The sequence below is a fragment of the Amphibalanus amphitrite genome, unplaced genomic scaffold (genome assembly GCF_019059575.1).
Source record: "Amphibalanus amphitrite isolate SeventyFive unplaced genomic scaffold, NRLGWU_Aamphi_draft 000859F_arrow, whole genome shotgun sequence".
Classification (NCBI taxonomy): domain Eukaryota; kingdom Metazoa; phylum Arthropoda; class Thecostraca; order Balanomorpha; family Balanidae; genus Amphibalanus; species Amphibalanus amphitrite.
The window spans coordinates 101,165-119,681 of NW_024882353.1; the positions used below are offsets into that span (position 1 = coordinate 101,165).

General features: G+C 49.3%; 2 protein-coding genes across 8 annotated transcripts; one reads left to right on the plus strand and one right to left on the minus strand.

The window, feature by feature from the left end:
* Nucleotides 1-3,679: 3,679 nt before the first annotated feature.
* Nucleotides 3,680-11,919, minus strand: LOC122367234 (ribonuclease Z, mitochondrial-like). Of its 6 annotated transcripts, none has more exons than XM_043340157.1 (13): nucleotides 11,687-11,919; nucleotides 11,181-11,380; nucleotides 10,640-10,826; nucleotides 10,012-10,113; nucleotides 8,824-9,616; nucleotides 8,246-8,396; nucleotides 7,653-7,859; nucleotides 7,233-7,375; nucleotides 6,639-6,767; nucleotides 6,041-6,259; nucleotides 5,530-5,628; nucleotides 4,925-5,049; nucleotides 3,680-4,354 (listed from the first exon to the last, which is right to left on the minus strand). In XM_043340157.1, exons 2-13 carry the CDS (start codon nucleotides 11,339-11,341, stop codon nucleotides 4,196-4,198), a joined length of 2,475 nt encoding a protein of 824 aa, XP_043196092.1. In that variant the 5' UTR covers nucleotides 11,342-11,380; nucleotides 11,687-11,919; the 3' UTR covers nucleotides 3,680-4,195. The 6 variants fall into 6 exon arrangements, with proteins under 6 accessions (XP_043196092.1, XP_043196090.1, XP_043196091.1 ...); XM_043340155.1 differs by having other exon boundaries at nucleotides 8,246-8,432; XM_043340156.1 differs by having other exon boundaries at nucleotides 11,181-11,392.
* LOC122367239 (chitinase domain-containing protein 1-like) lies at nucleotides 11,793-18,500 on the plus strand. 2 transcript variants are annotated; one of them, XM_043340178.1, is made up of 12 exons: nucleotides 11,793-11,811; nucleotides 12,078-12,175; nucleotides 12,341-12,466; nucleotides 12,644-12,793; nucleotides 13,881-13,971; nucleotides 14,249-14,332; nucleotides 14,837-14,946; nucleotides 15,268-15,422; nucleotides 15,721-15,824; nucleotides 16,579-16,693; nucleotides 17,064-17,169; nucleotides 17,600-18,500. In XM_043340178.1, exons 2-12 carry the CDS (start codon nucleotides 12,110-12,112, stop codon nucleotides 17,744-17,746), a joined length of 1,254 nt encoding a protein of 417 aa, XP_043196113.1. In that variant the 5' UTR covers nucleotides 11,793-11,811; nucleotides 12,078-12,109; the 3' UTR covers nucleotides 17,747-18,500. The 2 variants fall into 2 exon arrangements, with proteins under 2 accessions (XP_043196113.1, XP_043196111.1); XM_043340176.1 differs by lacking the exon at nucleotides 11,793-11,811 and having other exon boundaries at nucleotides 12,018-12,175.
* Nucleotides 18,501-18,517: the final 17 nt, after the last annotated feature.

An 18,517-nucleotide genomic window follows, 5' to 3' on the forward strand; every position in this document is an offset into this window, starting at 1 on the left:
GGTCGGCGGCGTTTATATAGCCGCGGCGCGGACGACAGCGAGCGCACTGTGCCGCCGCGGCCGACGAGAGTTGAGTGGCCGCCGCGCGCCGCTGCAACTGTGTTTGTAGTTTATTGACAGCGCTCAAAATAGAAAATACCGATCGTGTTATGTCAAACTTTGGGTTGATATGTAAACTGAAATAGTGGAACTTTGTTGTGTGAATGATTCAATGTTCTACCTCCAAAGATTTAGAAGATACAGGCGTGTAAAGATGAAATTTCCTGATGTAAAAAATTAAATCTTGCAATAATCGATAAAATTAAGAGCTTTCGGTGCAGTATACAGTTCCAATTATGATTTCATCACGAAGAACGCTTTATGCTGAGTCTGTGAGCCGATTTTCACACTTGGACACCCACTATCCATGTCGCTACAGGGCTTTGTTCGAAGATTTCCACAAGCACATTCCGAGCAACATCCAACGGCTTATTTGGATTCCTCGCAACGGTCATGGCAGACTTTCTACTTATATTTGATAATTTTTCAACATCATGTTGATCGTTACGATGAACTACTGAATACTGGACAAATAACAGGAAAGTTGTGATGCTGGAGAGCTTAGAATGAAGCATTTCTGCAATAATTTCAATACTTCATTGTTCGGCTGGGCGCCGGGCCAAATGAGGCCAATCTGGGGGATGCATTCCCAACCCTCTTACGCTGCAACAAATATTGCACAGTCCTTGCACATATGATAAACCATGCTGAGTCATGCTTCTATGTTTTATTTATGTATGGTTTTACCGAAATGTACTCAAATCAAACGGGGAATATCGGGCTGTAGTGCGTTCTGTGCATAACGGTTTTCTAATCTTTTTGAAATCGGTCGCTCCGACCTGTTTCTTTCATGTGCTTTATGAATTGATGATGTAGTGACTTTTTCGACTCGGTTTCTTTACTGGACAATATCATTTGCCGTATAAGTCGTTTCCCCTCAGATGGCTGCGACCACGGGGTAGCGTCGGTCGGGCCGGACGGGCGTCGGGGCGGTCCGCCCCGCCTCTTTGTTCGGTCGGCCGGCCGGTGGAGCACGCCCCCGACCGGCTACGGCCGAGTACGGCGTGACGTAGTGGAGCACGTCATACCCTGGGGGCGTGCTGCAACAGGATACGTCGGTCGTAGGAACGAAGGAGACCGGTGTCGGCTAACTCTGACGTAGCCAAGGCTCGGGACGGCGGCGTCTGTCCGTATATTTTGAAATTTTAGGTACACCTTTCATTATGATTCACCTATTTGAGCAGAGCATGTTATGTTCCATCATTCTGATGAACTTGCCAAATGAAAAAAAAATGTAGAAGACAAGAAGAGGTGATATCAGCACTGGGCAACTTGCTAATTCCAGCTGTTGCTGATGATGAATAATTAGTGCGGATATGGTTTGTCGTCGTAGTAAAAACGTTCAACAAACAACTCGACCATGGATTACCTACTACCATGACTCGAGGTTCTACTTCATCCATGACTCGACTGTCTGGCCTCGCGGCAAGCGTGAACGGTCTTCGGCCGATTGGAGAGCTCGTTAAAAACGCTCTTGAAAATATGCCTCGGCCATTTTCGGCTCAGTTTACGGGTCATCTTGTACCTCACTTCATCAGCTGTCAAATAAGTCAACCGTTTGGACATTGTGCGTACCAGAGGCCCGACGGTTTTTACTTTCTACCGCGAGCCGTTTTTACGTTCGTCGTTCACGAGTCTTACTAGACTCCCGCTAAGCTATGCAGTATGCAACGCCAGTCGCCGACGCCGTGAACAGCGTCTTGAAGCTCGTCAGAATCATGATACGATATGCTTTATGTCGTTTGCTGCCAAGTCGGGGTCAGGTGGCCTGAGGCCATGGGCCATCATAGGTGCTCAGCTGCATGGTCGATTTGGATTGGACATTGTTCGGACAAATTGGTTGTGAAATGCTACTTATGAAATGTGACAGTGACGACTACGAGATGAAACATTCAGTGGCTCTTCATTTCATTCTTTCGTCGGTGTGCTTTGACCGGTTTGACCTCCGAGGGACAAAAACGTCAATGTTTGAGGAAACATTGTTTTTTTTTGTAGGACCTTACTTGTTATGCGACGCTTGTATGACATCGGTGTTCCGTTTCACTGGCTTTTTCTTCAAGACGCGTCGAATGTTTTATGATTTTAACTTGCAATGTCAGCACGAACAGGTGATCACGGGTCAAGGTCATGCATGACCTGAACGGAAATGATGTGACATTTCACTAGATCCCGACCAGGGGCGTAGCCAGGATTTCCTCCAGGAGGGGACCAAACTTACAGGGGCCCAAGGCAAACCCCCTCAAAATCCAAAAAGTCATCGGATTTTCATCCACTATTTTTTGGAGGGGGCCCAAATAAATTAAAAAAAAAAAATTAAAAAATGAAAAAAAAATGTTAGAACTGAGGGGCAATCAGTCCATGGGTCCCTGCTAGATAGGCCCACGAATAGCTTCAATAGAGTCGCTCAGCCGGTTCTGAAGGCGGTCTTGAGGTAGGTCGGATGAGGGTCCTTCAGACCGCCAAAGGCCCCTACAGCCCATGAGAGCCTCGTAAGCCGTCTGAGGGTCATGTAAGCCGTCTAAGGGCAGGGGTGTAGCCAGGATTTTCTTCAGGAGGGAGGGGGCAATGAAACCGAAAGGGACCCATGTGGGCGAAGGGGCCCAACATTTTTTTTTTTATAAATTTAGCCCGAACCTTTTGATAGGAAGGATTCACAAGGACAGAGCCACCGCTAAGCGAAGCTTGTTGCGGTGATCCTGCCCTCTACCCTCCGATCGCGCAATTCCAGTGCTATGGCAGAATTTAGAGTCCAAAGTTTAACGTGCGCACATAGCCGCGCACGGCCGGTCCCCTCACTGACTTCGCCTGGCTACGGCCTGCCACCAACCGCAACCATACAGGTGTCAGGAGGCCCATAAATGTCGACCGCCCGTCGCGCTTCGAACCCGGACTGTTATAACGTCGGGAACGCGTGCTCTCACCACGCGGAGTCCAACGCTCTACCAACTGAGCTACGGGACGGGCTAATGACGTAGTTATTTGCTTAACTACCTTAATTACGAAGGGCCCCTGCGAACCCAATGGAGAGGGCCCCGAGGGGCCCAGTGGCAAAGCCTCAGGCCCAAAGGGCCCTTTTATAACCAATGAAGAGAGCCCAGAGGGCCCTAGCGGCAAGGTCTCAGGCCCGAAAGGCCCCCGCGAACCCAGTGGAGTGCCCGAGGGGCCCTTACGCTACTTTTATTGTGCCCCTTACCGTACTTATGACACCGCGATGGGGGCCCTTCAGGGCTCCAGGGGGGGGGGGGCATGGCCCCTATGCCCCCCCCCCTTGGCTACGCCCCTGACCCGGACAAGTCCTGGCGGCTGCCGCTTATTACAGAAACGACGTCCAATTAACCCATTCTTCGCTAACGAAAGATTGCCACGATCAATCGTGTTTGGCAGGAGCCAACATGAATTATTAGATGAAATGTTTTACGGACCGGGCTGCATATTTTTCCCCTAAAAAATGTCTTATTGCAGTAATTCGCACCCTGTCCGTCAGGTCGCTCGATGTTAAAGATTCTTTGGTTGATGTGTTACCAGAAATCGACAAATCTTCAACTAAGTGAACTTCCAATATCATAATAAAGAAAACATATCTGAAAAGAAATTGATATATTATATCAACACCGATCACTCAACAACGGAAAATAACAAGTTCGCAAAACTAGAAACACAGCGAGCCATGCACTCGCCTCTGGCGTCCTCTAATCGTATCACAGTGCCCCCTAACGACGCTCTAACTGCATGCGAGGAGAAAGATCAGCGGCGTCCCATAGCCCCGGTCAAATCACGTATCAAAAATGTTCTTATCGCGACATCCGCACAGCATGCGCAGAATTTCAAGCGAAAGAGTTTAGAGTACCATATCGTACGGGTTCGTCCGACTCTGAGCAGAAAAAGAAATAATTTCAATCAAACCCTCCATCACATTTTGTCTGTGCCAATCAAGAATATGCATGCAATATTGCGCACTTTGTAAAACTGAGTCGTCGACTAGTTCGGCCGCAAACCTACACCATTTCACCACCTCCAACCAGTCTTGACACCGTCGACGGAGGCTTCAACACAGCGTTTAGCATAACACCACTGACGTCACGATGTTCCAGTGACGTCACGCAGTACGTTCGGCTTCAGCCAGTACCTCTGCCTCTCTCAGTTTTCGGTCGCGTCGTTTGGCTGTCCGCTCAACACACTGGTCGTATGATTCGGCGAAGGCCCGGCGCAGGGCGGGATACAGCAGGGGTACCCGAGGTAGGTGGCCGTGGTTGATCTGAAGAAAGAGGGGGAAGTCAGCAATGAGATGGAGCCGGTAAGGCGCGCACTACGGCATGGGAGGCAGGACACTGAACAGGAATACCCACCCACACCCGCTCCGTCGTTTCCATCATCTGTTTCCATCATTAGGACAGCTGGTCGGACGGGCTCAGCCCTGCGACTCACTAGGGTGCCTGCCCAAATCAATGTCTCACCCTTATTCCTTTAATTATCCTCCAGGCTCTGCAATGGTCTAAATGGACCGAAAGCCCAACACCCACCCACCCCCCCCCCCCCACCCCCCCCCCCCCTAAAAAATCACACACACAAAACAATTCTGCAGAAATTATTCAACCGTAAAAACAATATTCGAGCGTCTATTTAATCCAGCTTGGAGTGGAAAAACGCGCCAAGTACAGCTTGCCCAAGCATATTCCAAGCACCCTGACTCCGCCTAATCCCTCCAGAAACCAGTTACTCGCTCCCACGGTTACCATACCTTTCCTCCCTTCTTCATTCCCATCCATTCAAATCACCCTGTTCCGCCAGTCCCAACATCAACTTTCCCTCCTTCCCCCTCACTTACCACCATGTTATCGTAGGCAATTCCGACGTTGTTCGGCGCCGGCTCCGGCAGCATCGGTAGCGAGGCGTACCGCTGGCTGAAGTGGGTGAGCAGCACGTGACGGGCGCCCATCCGTACTCCCACCTCTGTGTGGACGAAACAGAAGGGGTGGTATAGTCGACACGGGAAGTAGATCAGGGGACAGGGATTGGATCCCGAATTCACTCAGTAACTAGTGGCTCTGAGCAATGACCATTCGCAGCTGACTTTGAAAGTACCGATACTCAGCAGTCAGTACCCGTTTTTTATATCAGTATCGATTAAAATTCAATTACAAAATACCAAGCTTTCACTACAGCCAGCATTTGACCTCACGAGACAGTGTCCACCGCAAGTACTGGTGGCCTGAGGAGAAATAACCGACAGTAGGTGCAATTTCTCCCCGCAGTGTCGACACTTACAAAATCAATCAATAAAACGATGAATTTAAAGTGGTTACAGCTCCGACTGTCTTGCTACGTCAATACTCAGAACAAATAGCCGTATAAGGGCTATAATTTATAGTTATACCCGACAGTATGCCAACAATATCGTCACTCTCTGGCCTCTACTATTTAGTCACTCACCGATGGCCTCTGATACGGTGGAGTGTGCCCGCAGTACGGCCTCCTCCTGTAGTTCGTCCTCGTGGGTGGCCTCGTGGATGAGCAGGTCACAGCCGCGGCCTGGAGACAGCAGCGAGATTAATTAGTTATAGAGGGCTTCAGCACCGGTTGTGCAATAAGTGATTTCATTTAAAATAATTACTCGTTTATAATGACTGAGACTTTGAAGACAAGGGAGTATAATAGCTCCTCTCACAGACGCCTCTCATAAGGCATTCATTATTTACGGCGAATGGAATAAAACAGTTATGGAATGAAATCTTGAAAAAATGAAAGCAAAAACATTTGTTATCAGAAGTTAAACCCTAAAAAAAAAAACAAGACCGCAAAATCCGATAGAGAAGAATATGGGGTGGCTGAAAACCCGAAGCAGATTGCAGAAAGGGTCAGAGAAAGACAGTTAACCACAAACAGTTTCAAATCAGACACATTCGATCTATTCATTCCTATTCCGCTCCCCTTCACCACTTACCCAGTTCGACCAGCTCATCACAGGGCCTCGTGTCTCCCGAATACACCACCTCTTGTCCCTCCGTGTGGGCCAGCCGTACACCGTACGCCAGTGGACAGTGTCGCACTAAACAGGTGGTGAACTCAGTCAGACCGGCCTCCGTGAGCCGGCGGGTGATCCAGTCCGGCGGCGGTGACCGGCTCGAAAGGAGGCCCGCGTTGTGGACTAGAGTGAACGTGTCTGGGGGATGGGAAGGGCGGTTAGAGGGAGATTACGTTATGTCGATTACAGCTTCATATTTATGTTCACGATTTGCTGTAATTCAGACTGAGTCGTTCTAACGGGAGAATGTCTTCGCCGCACAAGATGATTGCTCACAAGTCACAACTTAACGAATAAGACGGTACCATTTCATTTAGGGTTAGGTGAGACCACGACGGATCTTCTAAATATAATAAAAACGACTGTAGGGCCTCAACAACGAATATATACAGAGGAATACGAACTATTTCAGAAGTCTATGAACAAAGTAATGTCGAGCGAACTACACATAAGCATGACACCACGTCCACAATTACGCAGCCATCTAGCTGCGGCTTTCTCTAACGTAACAGCTCACCCCTGAGCGGCGCCATCTTGGTGTGGTACATGTTGAGATAATTGGTGATGGGGGCTGGAGCCATCAGTAGACACGGTTTGTGGTCGGCGCCCAGTGCTCGACGGCGGGCCTCCAGGATACTGATCAGACCTGGCAGAAGAAATCAGGGGGAGAGGGGGGATTCAGGATGAGCGACGATGGACAGAGTACGGGGCAGTCACATAATCCAATACTAGCAGCTGACGAGAATGTCAGGGCGAGCTGAACGCGACAGTGGTTGAGTACCGGGTCACATGCAGATTCCTTTTATGTAGCTTATTTAAAAAACTACTTGCGTCTCGTGCTGCATTGCACGAAGACGGTTGGGTAGCCCACTATGCTATTCATCAGATTGACATCCAATGCCCTCAGTCCATTAGCAGTTCTCCAGCCACATCTCTCCAAATTACAAACGCGGTTGGTCGGACAGGGTCACACGTCATGCTCTCCATCATTCACTCATGTAGACACCCTCCACCCTTCCCCTCATTCCCCACAACAAACTCAACCCTCCCAAGTCTGACCCCAATAGCTCAGCCCGGCTCCCGTAAACTCCTCCCCATTACACTTTCTTACCGATGTGATGATCGGCATGCAGATGCGATATGTAGATGGCAGACAGTCGCCGTAGGGTCTCGGCCGCGCACTCGCTGCCCTGGAGTCGCACCAGCTGACCGTGCGTACCCTCGCCGCAGTCGAGCAAGATGCTATGCTTCTCACTGGAGACGAAGGGAAGTGATACCAAAGCTACCCTCAGTCCAGGCAGGTATTTGAAGTAACACATTTGTTCCAGGCCATCCCTTTGAGTTTTAAACCAGCGATATATTTTGAATTATGTTCCGTTACAAAACCACGGCGACCGACATAAATCGGTGGTGTAGTTTTTACACGAGTATGACAAATAATTCCAACTAAGAGCGTCACATAATTCATACTGCATTTCAGCCTAAGCCAGAAACGTTTCCATTTTTACGGCAATGTCGCCGTGCGGCTCACCTGAGGTTCACCAGAATCCCACTCGTATTCCGTTTCTTGTTTGGAATCGAGCTGCCCGTACCCAGGAATACAGTCTGTGGGTACACATCATCCGACGGAGGCAGGGCAGACCGGGCGCGTCGGTACTCGTCCAGCCGCGCCACAAACGTCTCATCGGCGGCCAGCTCGGCGCGGTATACCTCGGGTGTGACTGGCAAGACACCTTCGCTGTGGTTAGAAGGGGAGGGGGCAGTCAGAGGGGCGAAACACGGACGTAACACAGCTTCTGCAGCCACAGTATCTAGTTTAGCCACGGTTGCTATACAGACATGGTAAAGACGTTCAACACAATCATTTTTTTCTGCTATTCACTATAATTGCGATTGAAGAGAAACAAGACAGCGATATTTCAGACACCAAAGCGAAGTTTCGTACTCCGCGCCACTTGATGTCACTTCAAAACATATGACAGTCTATTGCGATTTATTCAACTGAACAGTCCTTTACTACCATCGAGAAACTCACAACAGAACCGAGATAGCTCAGCAGGTGTAATATTACAGTTTAGTCCCCTTTCCATCCCACCCCCAGACCCCACAGGGTGCAATACTCACGTATCCGGCGGCGCGGCTGGCCGAAGACTGAGTCCCCAGCCGGAGGGCGGGTGCAGTAGCGTCCCCGGCTCTCCCTCAGTCTCCTTCCTCTCGCCCGCTCCTTTACTGTCCGGTTGTGGTTCGGTAGGCTCCGTAGGCGGCTCGCTAGCGTCTGATGACAGGCGAGCTCTCTTATTGACCGGTACTTCTGAAATGGCCGGTACACAGTACGATAGGCACGGCGGTAGAGAAGGATCGAGAAGGCGATATAGCACTACCGGTACCACCCATAGTGCGTCTATGGCATAGCTTATTATGACCCACAGCTTAGGACAGGTGGCTGAATGTTGATTAAGACATATTTATCTCTGTGGTGGTGCACTAACAGGCAGTTTATAAGTAATTTCCCCAGAAGTCAGGAGCAGCTGGTGCGTTTTCGGGCAGTGACTATAGACAAGAGACAAGAATATTTCACTGAAAGTGATTGGAACACAAGTTGCCTCTGTAACACAAAGAATTACTTTCAGAAAAGAAAGCGATGGATAGTTCAAGAGGACAAAGCTCTGCAGTTTTTAACACCATCTGATGCATCGACTTACCTCCGTTTCCAGTGCCATTCGAGGCTCCCGTGCCGCCGTTCGCTGGGATGATGCCGAAGTTGACCTCGTCCCCGGTCAGTAGCGGAAACAGATCCGAGTCGATGGTATTCAGCTGATGCTGCAGTCGATGCACCGCCTCACTACCATGGCCATGACTCTCCTCGTTAAGCACGATATGCCTTACAGTCGCCGGCAGGCCTCCCCTCCACGTTCTGAACATGGACTCGTCCATCACAGCCGGCGGTGAGAAATGAACGACCGCCGTCAGGCGCGACATGTCAATGGACGAGTCTAAGTCTGAGAGCGAGGGGAGGAAGTCTGCGGACGGTAATTCCAGTACCACAAACTGAGGGCCGAGCTCGTCTGGTGAGGTAACATCTGCCGAACGAACCACGGTTCCATCTTCAAGCACCACATTATGTCCCGCCTTTAGACGGCCCAACAGTGGTCCGGGTTTCACCCCAAGATTAACACATTTTTCCAGACTAAGTCGGCCGGGCCAGTCAGGTACGGTGCAAACGTAGGCGTACGCCACTTCTCTTCGGTCTACCGACCCTTCGCTCGCCGCTGGCCCCTCTCCGTGAGATCGTGGCGCCCCTTCGTTCGACCGTGGCGCCGCTGTTGCAAACTGGGGCGCTCTCTGCGACTTGGCCGCGGTGGGTGGTGTGGTGGGCGTAGTGCGACCCCCGGTCCTCTCATAGGCGAAATAGTCTACGCTGGGTCGTGGGGGCGACTCTGAAGCTGGAGGCGGATCTCGTCTCACTTCTGACCCGTACAGGGGTACCGCACGCACCTGGGAATGGGTGGGCGAGGGGAAAGGCATAAGTACATACGTGCTCCCATCCCAGACTATGTATAACTTAACAACATTTCGTAATAAAATTCACATTTCCCCGCATGTCGGTTAAGACGGCTCTGACTTCTAAAGTGAGACTGTAGTGGGTTGATATTGGCATCACTAATGAAGTCGATGAAATGATGGAATAGGTTGGCCTTCGTATGAAGGGATCGGCATCGGCAAACTAAATATTCAATACTTGCGCGACTATAACCAAGCGCATAAAAACATGTTCAAATGTTGGAACCGCTACACTAAATTCATTCTCTTCATCCACGCATATCGCCACGAGAAAGACAGCGCCGCCAAAGAAAGCGCCACACGCTTCACGTGACAGGCGTCACACTGACCTTGAGCCCGACATCGACAAAGTCCGAGTCGGTATCGGAACGATGTTGGACGTTCATACCCCGCAGCTGGATGAAACTCCTCGTGTCATCATATAGGGAGCTCTGGCGACAGGGGAGGGAAAAGCAGCGTCAGATCGATTGTAATAGGCGATAACATGGTGATAGGTCTGAGCAGGCGCCAGGCTAGCAGAGACGGAGTCGTATAAAAAAGACGACGCAATAAATACACAGTTATCATTGAATGTCGTGGACGTCGCCAGAAGAATCAACTAACGACATCAGTCTGCTCATGCTGTAAAATGCTTAGCCTAAAACATCACAAGCTATTTTAGCTCTAATAGTTATACCAACATCAGTTTAGTGAGAACGACGCCAAGACTTCGATTTCCCGTCTGACTATGAGTAGCACCGGCAGAACTAGTAGCCTCGCCCCCTCCCCCTCTCACGAAATCCGCTTTGCTTGTCTCGGTTGTCTAAGGGGTCTACTCAGTCACCCATTCACCTATCCTGTCTTGTGAATACCCCTAAACCCGTCTTAGCTGTCTCATCAGCATCCCGGCAATACTTCGATCGATATCCCGACATCTCACTACACCCCAGTCGAACGGTCTCCGAAACCCCCACTCACCAGTCCTGGCGGTCCATGCAGTGTCAGCGCCGGCACCCCGATATCGTTGAGGGTCAGCAGGGCGCCCAGCACACCGCCAACGTTCCTCCAGCTGTTACACGTCACAAAAACATTCTCCAGTCGCGCCAGACGTGTCTTCCGTTCGTGCGACAGTCGCTGGGTGCCCTCACCACAGTTGAAGAGGTAACTGGAGACAGAGACAGAGGGAGAAGTCAGAAACCTCAGTTGTGCACACTGAGCACGCCAGAAACATACAAGCTGTCACATAAGCATCATTTCGTCAGTCGCAAATTCTTTTGTTGACCTCAGTAGACATGAAAAAATATATATTGGATGAACAAAGACGCATTACACCAACAAAACAAGCAATTACAAAGTATACATGACAAAAGCAAATCCACTGAACAAAAAATGATCCATGATTTCCTCAAAACACATTTCAAAATTGGCAATTTTGGTAGCAGAATCTGACAGCTGAATCCAAAATAATTCATTCTCATCTCTTTCCCTTTTAGAGAAACGGCTGTGGTGCGGTATTCACCTAGCTGTAGTGGTGAAGACATAGAGGGCCCGTGGAGCACCCTCTGCGCCTGTCCCCAACACTTGCAGTTTCACCTGACTTGGAGGACCATACGACTTGAGCTTCTTGGTCTTGGCAGAGCGGGCATCCCGCCGCTCAGTCAGGTCCACATTCTTGGGCATGGTAGCTAGCAGTCGGTGGCCAGGAAGCCTGCGGAAGGCCTGCAGCACGTGCTGTAGCATGTCCTGTCATGTCACACATCAGCAAGAATCTTATACACAGGATGTAATTTCTACAAATCACTGTGAATTTAATTAAAGAAAGATCACCAAAATATTAAACTAAATTGTCAGAGAAGGGGAAAGACGTCGCAAATAATAAGCTACGGATAAATGACTGAAATGCCAGGTTATAACCTGACATGTTTGTATACAAACATTAATAACTTTTGACAGGCACTGGCACCTAATTATTCTACGGAAAGGATCTGCAGACTAATGTACGTGTAGCATTGGTGTTCCACTTACCGGTGTGAGATACTCCCGAGTCCCGACGCCCACGTGTAAGAAGTGAGAAGAGAAACCTTAGGACTCAACGAGTAGAAGTAGGAAGCATGCCATGCACCCACATGTTGTAAGAATCTTGCCCACATGTAAGTAAGCAATTGCCAGATGTGGCGCAACATTTTCTATCCTGGCTGTTCTGGGTTCTATCACGAGCAGAAAGGCTGACATTTGATTGGTTGCCGTTGGCTAGCGAAGCAAAATACTCCATATTGATTGGTTATGTTTTATCATCTAGTTCACGTTTTATGCGATTCGAAACACGGCTTTGGGTGCTTTTTATTTTTTTTTTCACTGAGTCGAGATAAATGGATTGAGAATTGAATAAAATTGAGCATTTTGTTTTTTTTTTCAGATTAAGCCTAACCCTCCCACCCAAGCAATAAAATGGCGAAAAAGGGGGCGAATCATTCTACCAGGCCCAGGTTGAAGAGAGATGACTCATCAGAAGAGGTATGTTGCATCATTTTTTTACATTCATTGCATAAGATTGTAGTTTTCATTTTTTTGAAGATATAAGCATTTACAGCTCAATATCATGGGTTTTTGTTGGAGAGTTTAATGTTCATTGCATTAAATGCTAATGAAATTAAAGCATTCTGAATTATCTTATTTCAGGACCCAGCAAATGCTGGTGTTGGGTGCCTCGGAACACTTGCAGCATGTGTAGCCGTGCTGGGAGTCGTCTTTGGTGTGCTGATCACCTTTGGCACAGAAAACTCCATCAAGGATGTGCCTGTTATGGTAAGAATGCTGATTTGCTTTGCTTTTCCTCTTTCTAATTTTCATGTGATGTTATCTTGATGTCTTTCCACATTATTCTGTGCTATTTTATTGTCATGTTGTTGTCATGTTATGACGTGCTTGAGACTGTTTCTGGATTCATGTTTCTTCTTCCTCATTCTCTATCTTGTCTTCCAGTCAGGACCTGTGGCATCCTCTGTGGAGGAGCGTCACCTAGTGAAGGAGGACATCACAGCTTCAGAGATTGTGGCTCAACATGCCACCTACCAGGGTAGCACAGCTTCCCAGGCTACATTCCCTAGCCATGTGCTGGGATATGTAACACCAGTAAGTTCTGCAATATTTAGGCCTGTACACATTCAGCTGCTGTGCTGTTGTCAGCCGAGAATCACTCACACTATTGGCTGAAAAATTGATGACGGTATGTTGCACATGCAACATGACGTCACCTCTCTGCTGCCGGCAGCATGGGCTGACGGGCTGTGCTGCTACGAGAAAGCAAGTGCAGAGATGCCGAGCCGTCAGCAAAAGCCATAAATGACGCATTAAGACACTGGTAGTGGCGCATGAAAGCAAATCACGTGCCAGATTTTTATTGAGCACTGCAGATAAATGAAATTTGGACACCATGTTGGCGCTATTCACATATATTTGGTTTCATAATTAATTGTCGATACAAGAAAAATACTTATTACTTTCGCACATTGTCAGTTAATATTTTGATAATATATCTAACTGCTTAAGTATTGTTTTAATAAAGAACATGAAGATGAGACGAAATATTTGTTTACAACGCCATATTTGTAAACAGTCAGCCAGTGCTGACATTTCTCATCAGCCAAATGTATACAGTTCCGTCAGCCAGAAGCGGTGGGCGGAGCCTATTTCAGCTGACAACAGCACAACAGCTGAATGTGTACAGGCCTTTTGCAATATATTGTTCTGTTATCATTAGGAGCCCCCCCCCCCCCTCCCCAGCCGGCGACCCAAGCATATCCGTCGGCGGTCGATCGGCCCGGTATCGTGTAACCATCGACACTGCTCCCCTGACATTGACACTGACGAGTGAGATTCTTCGACAGGAATAGATTTGGTACGGATTTGTCGCGATGCTATGCAGGGCTGCAATGTTATCGGTGAATCGAGATGAATTGTGTGGCGAAAAATGGTAGATGTCAAGACTGATAGAACGGACTTGGGTGCGGTGTTCTAGCTGGCATGGTCGGGTGTGGGTCGGTTCGGATTTATCTGATGCTAGATGTGGGCTGGTGCGGTGGCGCCCTTCGTGGCACCCGACGTCGCTCTTGATGCTCGTACTCGAAAGTCCATGCACATGTCACACTACTCCAAAATGCATCATCATACCTGCGTGAGGCCTATCGCCTTTGACCACGTAACACCCCGACGTCCACAGTGGAACAACCACGGCTACGACGTGGCCAAAACATTCGGCAAGTTCAGCCTGGTGTCTCCAGTGTGGCTGCAGGTCCGACCAACCGCGGAAGGTAGGCCCTCGGCCATCCAGGCGTCAGACTAGTATCTCGACCTCTCGGCTTCTCTTACTTCCTGCCTTTCAGCTCATCTAGCTATCGTTTTGCGGTAGCGTTGGCTCTGGTGAGTGGTAGTTATGCTCTATAAGCCATCACTTCTGCTGTTTTCCTCCACTATGTTATGGCTGGGATGTTTTAAGGCACCACCGTGGTCGTGTATTCACCTGCCATACCGTTTGACGTACTCGTGATCTACATCTGCGGTCACATGATCTCCGTGTACCGCCGGCAGGCTACACCATCACGGGTACTCACGATGTGGACGCCGGGTGGGTGGCCGACGTCAGGAAAACGGGCGCCGCCCGAGACGTCAAAGGTCGGTATCGGTAGAGGAGCGGACCGCTAATTTCTTTACAGTCCCTGACATCTAGCGACCCCTCGTCAGCGGGCAAATAGACAAGGAGACAGGCTGACAGGAATTGCTAGAATATGTGAGGGACTGTGAGGGAACTACTTAACCTTTGCTTGGTGAGCCAGAGCTTACAGTCTCGGATACAGCTGGCTAAATGTGCGGACTTTGTCGATCTTACATCATGATCATCATGGTCCGTCTCTAAAACGTGGTTTGCATATTGGTTTTGTTTTCCGAAACTTGTGAATGAATCCTCGATTAACTATTATTGACGTTTACCCGGAGACGCTTTGTGAAACTCCTTTTATCCATTCGAAGCTCGTCATCATATTCATGTCATCTCATCGCATCAGTTTAAGGACTGTTTGTAAAATGCGGTTTATCTAGCCTTGCCCTCAACCTCCCGCTACCGTCCTCCTCAGTCAGTTTCGACCCCACGCTAACTCTCCGACCGTGTTCCCGTTTCAGTCATTCCACGTCTCCTGTTCGAGGAATTCACCGGCCAGGACTACATGAAACTGTTCCAGCGGGACGCGCAGCGGAAGCAGCTGGCCGATACCATAGCGGAGGGAATTCAGGTGGGTGGGGCTGAGGTGAAGTGACGGCTCTATGAAGTGAAGTGAAGAGATTCCAGTGTGGGTTGGTATTGAGATGGAAGAATTGGACTTGGGGGGAGGGGGATAGAGAAACGGCTAGCGGGTTACGGTAGAGGGAATGAGTGAAATACTGAGACTGGCGGCGCTCGAGCCACCTGTACGGAAGTAGGTTGGATTCCGTGCCTTTTGATAGGAATTCCGTCCACTATTGCAGTAGTCCACTAAATCAGCCCCTTCTTTGATCTGTCCATCAATCGCCCCACGACTTGAGCTTATCACCTTCATAATGCCCCGTGTTTTCAGAGTCTGCAGATGGACGGCGCCGTGCTGGAGGTCTGGAGCCAACTGGGCGGTCAGCGGCGGCCCGATCTGGTAACTGTAGTTCGGGAAGTGGCCGCAGCGCTCCGCCACCGTCGCCTGATTGTGGTGCTGGCCATTCCTCCGCCCATCAACAGGGGGTGAGTGTTGCCGGTATTGGTGCCATAGGACAACGACAGACGTGAGGAATGGCAGTTTTGCAACCACTTCATTCTAGACATCTTGACAAGAGTTATATGGCTGGTCTGAATGTTTTCTTAACAAATTATTGCAAGAAACCGTGGCTAACCGCTTCCCTCTAATTTAGGGCTCTGTAATGGTTGTTTCGCTAACAGGGATCGATGAAGCGTTGACGCTGACCCATGGTTCACGGTGTGAGCTGGTTTTGTAGCTGCAGCATGCATTTTATTAATCCCCGAAATCGCGTGTGTGTTTCAGAGGCACCCCGGGATTCTTTTCGCGGGACGAGTTCTTTGCTCTGAAGGATGACGTGGACTTTTTCTCTCTGATGACGTATGACTACTCGTCTCCACGGCGGCCGGGTAAGAGCCGCAGAGCTGTTCAGACCGGGAATTATATTATAATTGCAGTAACAGATTGGCTTTGAATGGATGGGATGGTATCCCCAGGGCCTAGTGGCTAACTGGCCTGGATTTCTCCAGGATCTGTCCCGTTCACTGGTTTTAACATTCTCCTGGGTCTAGTATGGTCTGTTTGGTGGCGTCATGTTCAAACAGACTGTTTAACCTCTGGGGCTGTCCTGTCCCGATTTTAACTTCGGCCTTCGAAGCTTAGTCTGACTCCTAGGTCTTATTTCGTCCTCAGGCCCCAACAGCCCACTGAGCTGGGTGTGTCATTGATAAGTGGACAGCTGTCGTTCGTCTCCAGGCCTGACAAACAATTTGTCCCCTCTCACATGTCCTAACAGTCCACTGAGTTGAGTCTAACTCCGACTGTCCCGTCCGCAGGCCCCAGCAGCCCTCTGAGCTGGGTGCGTTAGTGAATATGAGTTAACAGTCGTACGTCCCCGCGGTCTGACCAGCCTTTGTCCCGTCCCCAGGCCCCAACAGCCCTCTGAGCTGGGTGTGTCATTGATAAGTGGACAGCTGTTACCCTCCAGGTCTGACAGACAGTTTGTCCGCTCCCACGTGTCCTAATAGTCCACTAAGCTGAGTCTAACTCCGGCTGTCCCGTCCGCAGGCCCTAACAGCCCTCTGAGCTGGGTGCGTTAGTGAATATGAGTTAACAGCTTTCATACGTCCCCAAGGTCTGACCACCTTTTTGTCCCGTCCGCAGGCCCCAACAGCCCTCTGAGCTGGGTGCGCCGCTGTGTGGAGGACCTGGCGCCCACATACAAGGGTCGGGACCAGATCCTGCTAGGACTCAACTTCTACGGAAACGACTACATTAAGTGGGTGACGGTGGAGCTGCGGTTATGCAACGGTGCATGGTTTCATATGATGGCTTTATTCATTAATTCGTAGACATGCCAATTGCCAACGAATGCACGTCTTTAAAACAGCTTGTTATAATTGTCCCATAATTGTATACCTTATATAAATAGACTAAACTGATCCTTTTACTTGCCAAAAATTAGTTCGAAGTTTCTTTTCACTGTGTGTGAGCCCGTGCTCGCATGCGTCAACATAGATCTCGACGTCTACTTTATTAGTAAAAAATAACCCTGTTTCTTGGTTCTATGTACTAGAAAGTAGAAATGCCTCCTTTCCTCTCATTGAATCGTTAACCGATTTTCACTACACGCTCTTGTCTGTCTCCAGGGGCAGCGGGGGTCCGATCGTGGGCCGCCAGTTGATCGAGCTCCTGACGGGAGCCCAACAGACCAAGATCGTCTGGGACCGCGAGCACGCCGAACACGTGTTCCAGGTGAGTTGGAAGTTAGAGCACACGAAACGGGTGTTCCCGGCTAGTCGTAACTCAGTTATCGGAACGCAGTGGGCTTTTGGCACTTGGACGTTACACAGTTGTTTCCATTCTGTCGAAGACCTTAAAACACGCGGTCCAGGTAAGTGAGAGCACGTAGAACCTTTGTTTCCTGTTGGAATGGCTGGGTAAAGACTGCTGAATATCGAGCCGGTATTTGTTTCTGCTTCTTTCCCTGTTATCGTCAAACTTCGATCGACATCCATGACACGAAATGATTTATTTTGAATGCTCAACAAGCAGCCGTTTTCGATGGATTTCTCATGTAATTTCGTCGCCACTCTGTGGTTTCATACTGTCACCGCTCATCTGCTTGCATTACCAACCTTTGCTTCCCCCATTCTAACTCCGAATCTCCGTGTTATTCTTTTAGATAAAGGACAACGTTGGCCAGCACGCTGTGTTCTTCCCCACACTACTCTCAGTAAGGGAACGAGTGAAGCTGGCTCGGGAGCTCGGCACCGGGATCTCCATCTGGGAGCTGGGTCAGGGACTGGAGTATTTTTACGATCTCCTGTAGCGTATGTGAAGGCGTTAAGTAGAGGTGGTGAGGTGTGGGGGATGGGGAGAGGGAGGGAAGAGGGACTGGGTATTGCAGTGGTGTTGGTTATACGCTTATGCCGGGTGTGGTGTAACGCTGGGGATTTATGCGAGTGAATTGTGAAAGCAGTCTCATAGGCTGAATGAGCATCTCAACCGTCTCAATCTACAAATATTTGATGCTGTGTCGCAGTCTGAGTCCAAGGAGTGCAGTGCTGTTTCAGGACTATGCCGTGCTTCAAAGTTGATCCAGTAGGCCGGACGCCGGTGTACGACTACCGTGTTTGCAATAATGAATGATAGTGAGAATATTTAAACTCGCACTACGCCATGAGACTGGTGTGTCCTGACTCCTGAGCGATTTAAATGCTTGGAAATGAGGACGGAGGTGCTCGGCTTATTTCGGTTGTGAAGCGTGCGGTGTTCCTAGAACGCAACAGAGGCTAACCATTGAGTGTGGAAGCGTGCATAGTTCATCCATAAGTGCAGAGCCGCGTGTGCCACACGAGTGAAACTTGTACCGCCTGTTGAATTTGTGATAAATCGTGGCATTATTATGCACATCTTGCCTGCATGTGATGCCGTTTTTGCGTAGTCATTCCAATATGATCGAAAAACTGCGCATTTGGCTGTTTCCGTGTGTAGCTATTGTTCATGTGTGCAGTCCGACAAGCAGGGTTCCATTTCATGCGAAAATAGAGCGAAATGGCCCAATACAAATGTTTTCGCACGCATTCTCGAATCTACATTC

Coding starts and splice junctions, on each gene's coding strand:
- LOC122367234 (XM_043340152.1), bottom strand. CDS start 11,401: ATGCTACAGCACGTGCTGCAGGCCTTCCGCAGGCTTCCTGGCCACCGA. Junction 6,768..7,232: donor GCATGCCGATCATCACATCG/GTAAGAAAGTGT, acceptor TTCTTCTGCCAG/GTCTGATCAGTATCCTGGAG. Junction 5,050..5,529: donor CACCGTATCAGAGGCCATCG/GTGAGTGACTAA, acceptor TCGTCCACACAG/AGGTGGGAGTACGGATGGGC.
- LOC122367239 (XM_043340178.1), top strand. CDS start 12,110: ATGGCGAAAAAGGGGGCGAATCATTCTACCAGGCCCAGGTTGAAGAGA. Junction 14,947..15,267: donor CCATAGCGGAGGGAATTCAG/GTGGGTGGGGCT, acceptor CCGTGTTTTCAG/AGTCTGCAGATGGACGGCGC. Junction 15,825..16,578: donor CTCGTCTCCACGGCGGCCGG/GTAAGAGCCGCA, acceptor TCCCGTCCGCAG/GCCCCAACAGCCCTCTGAGC.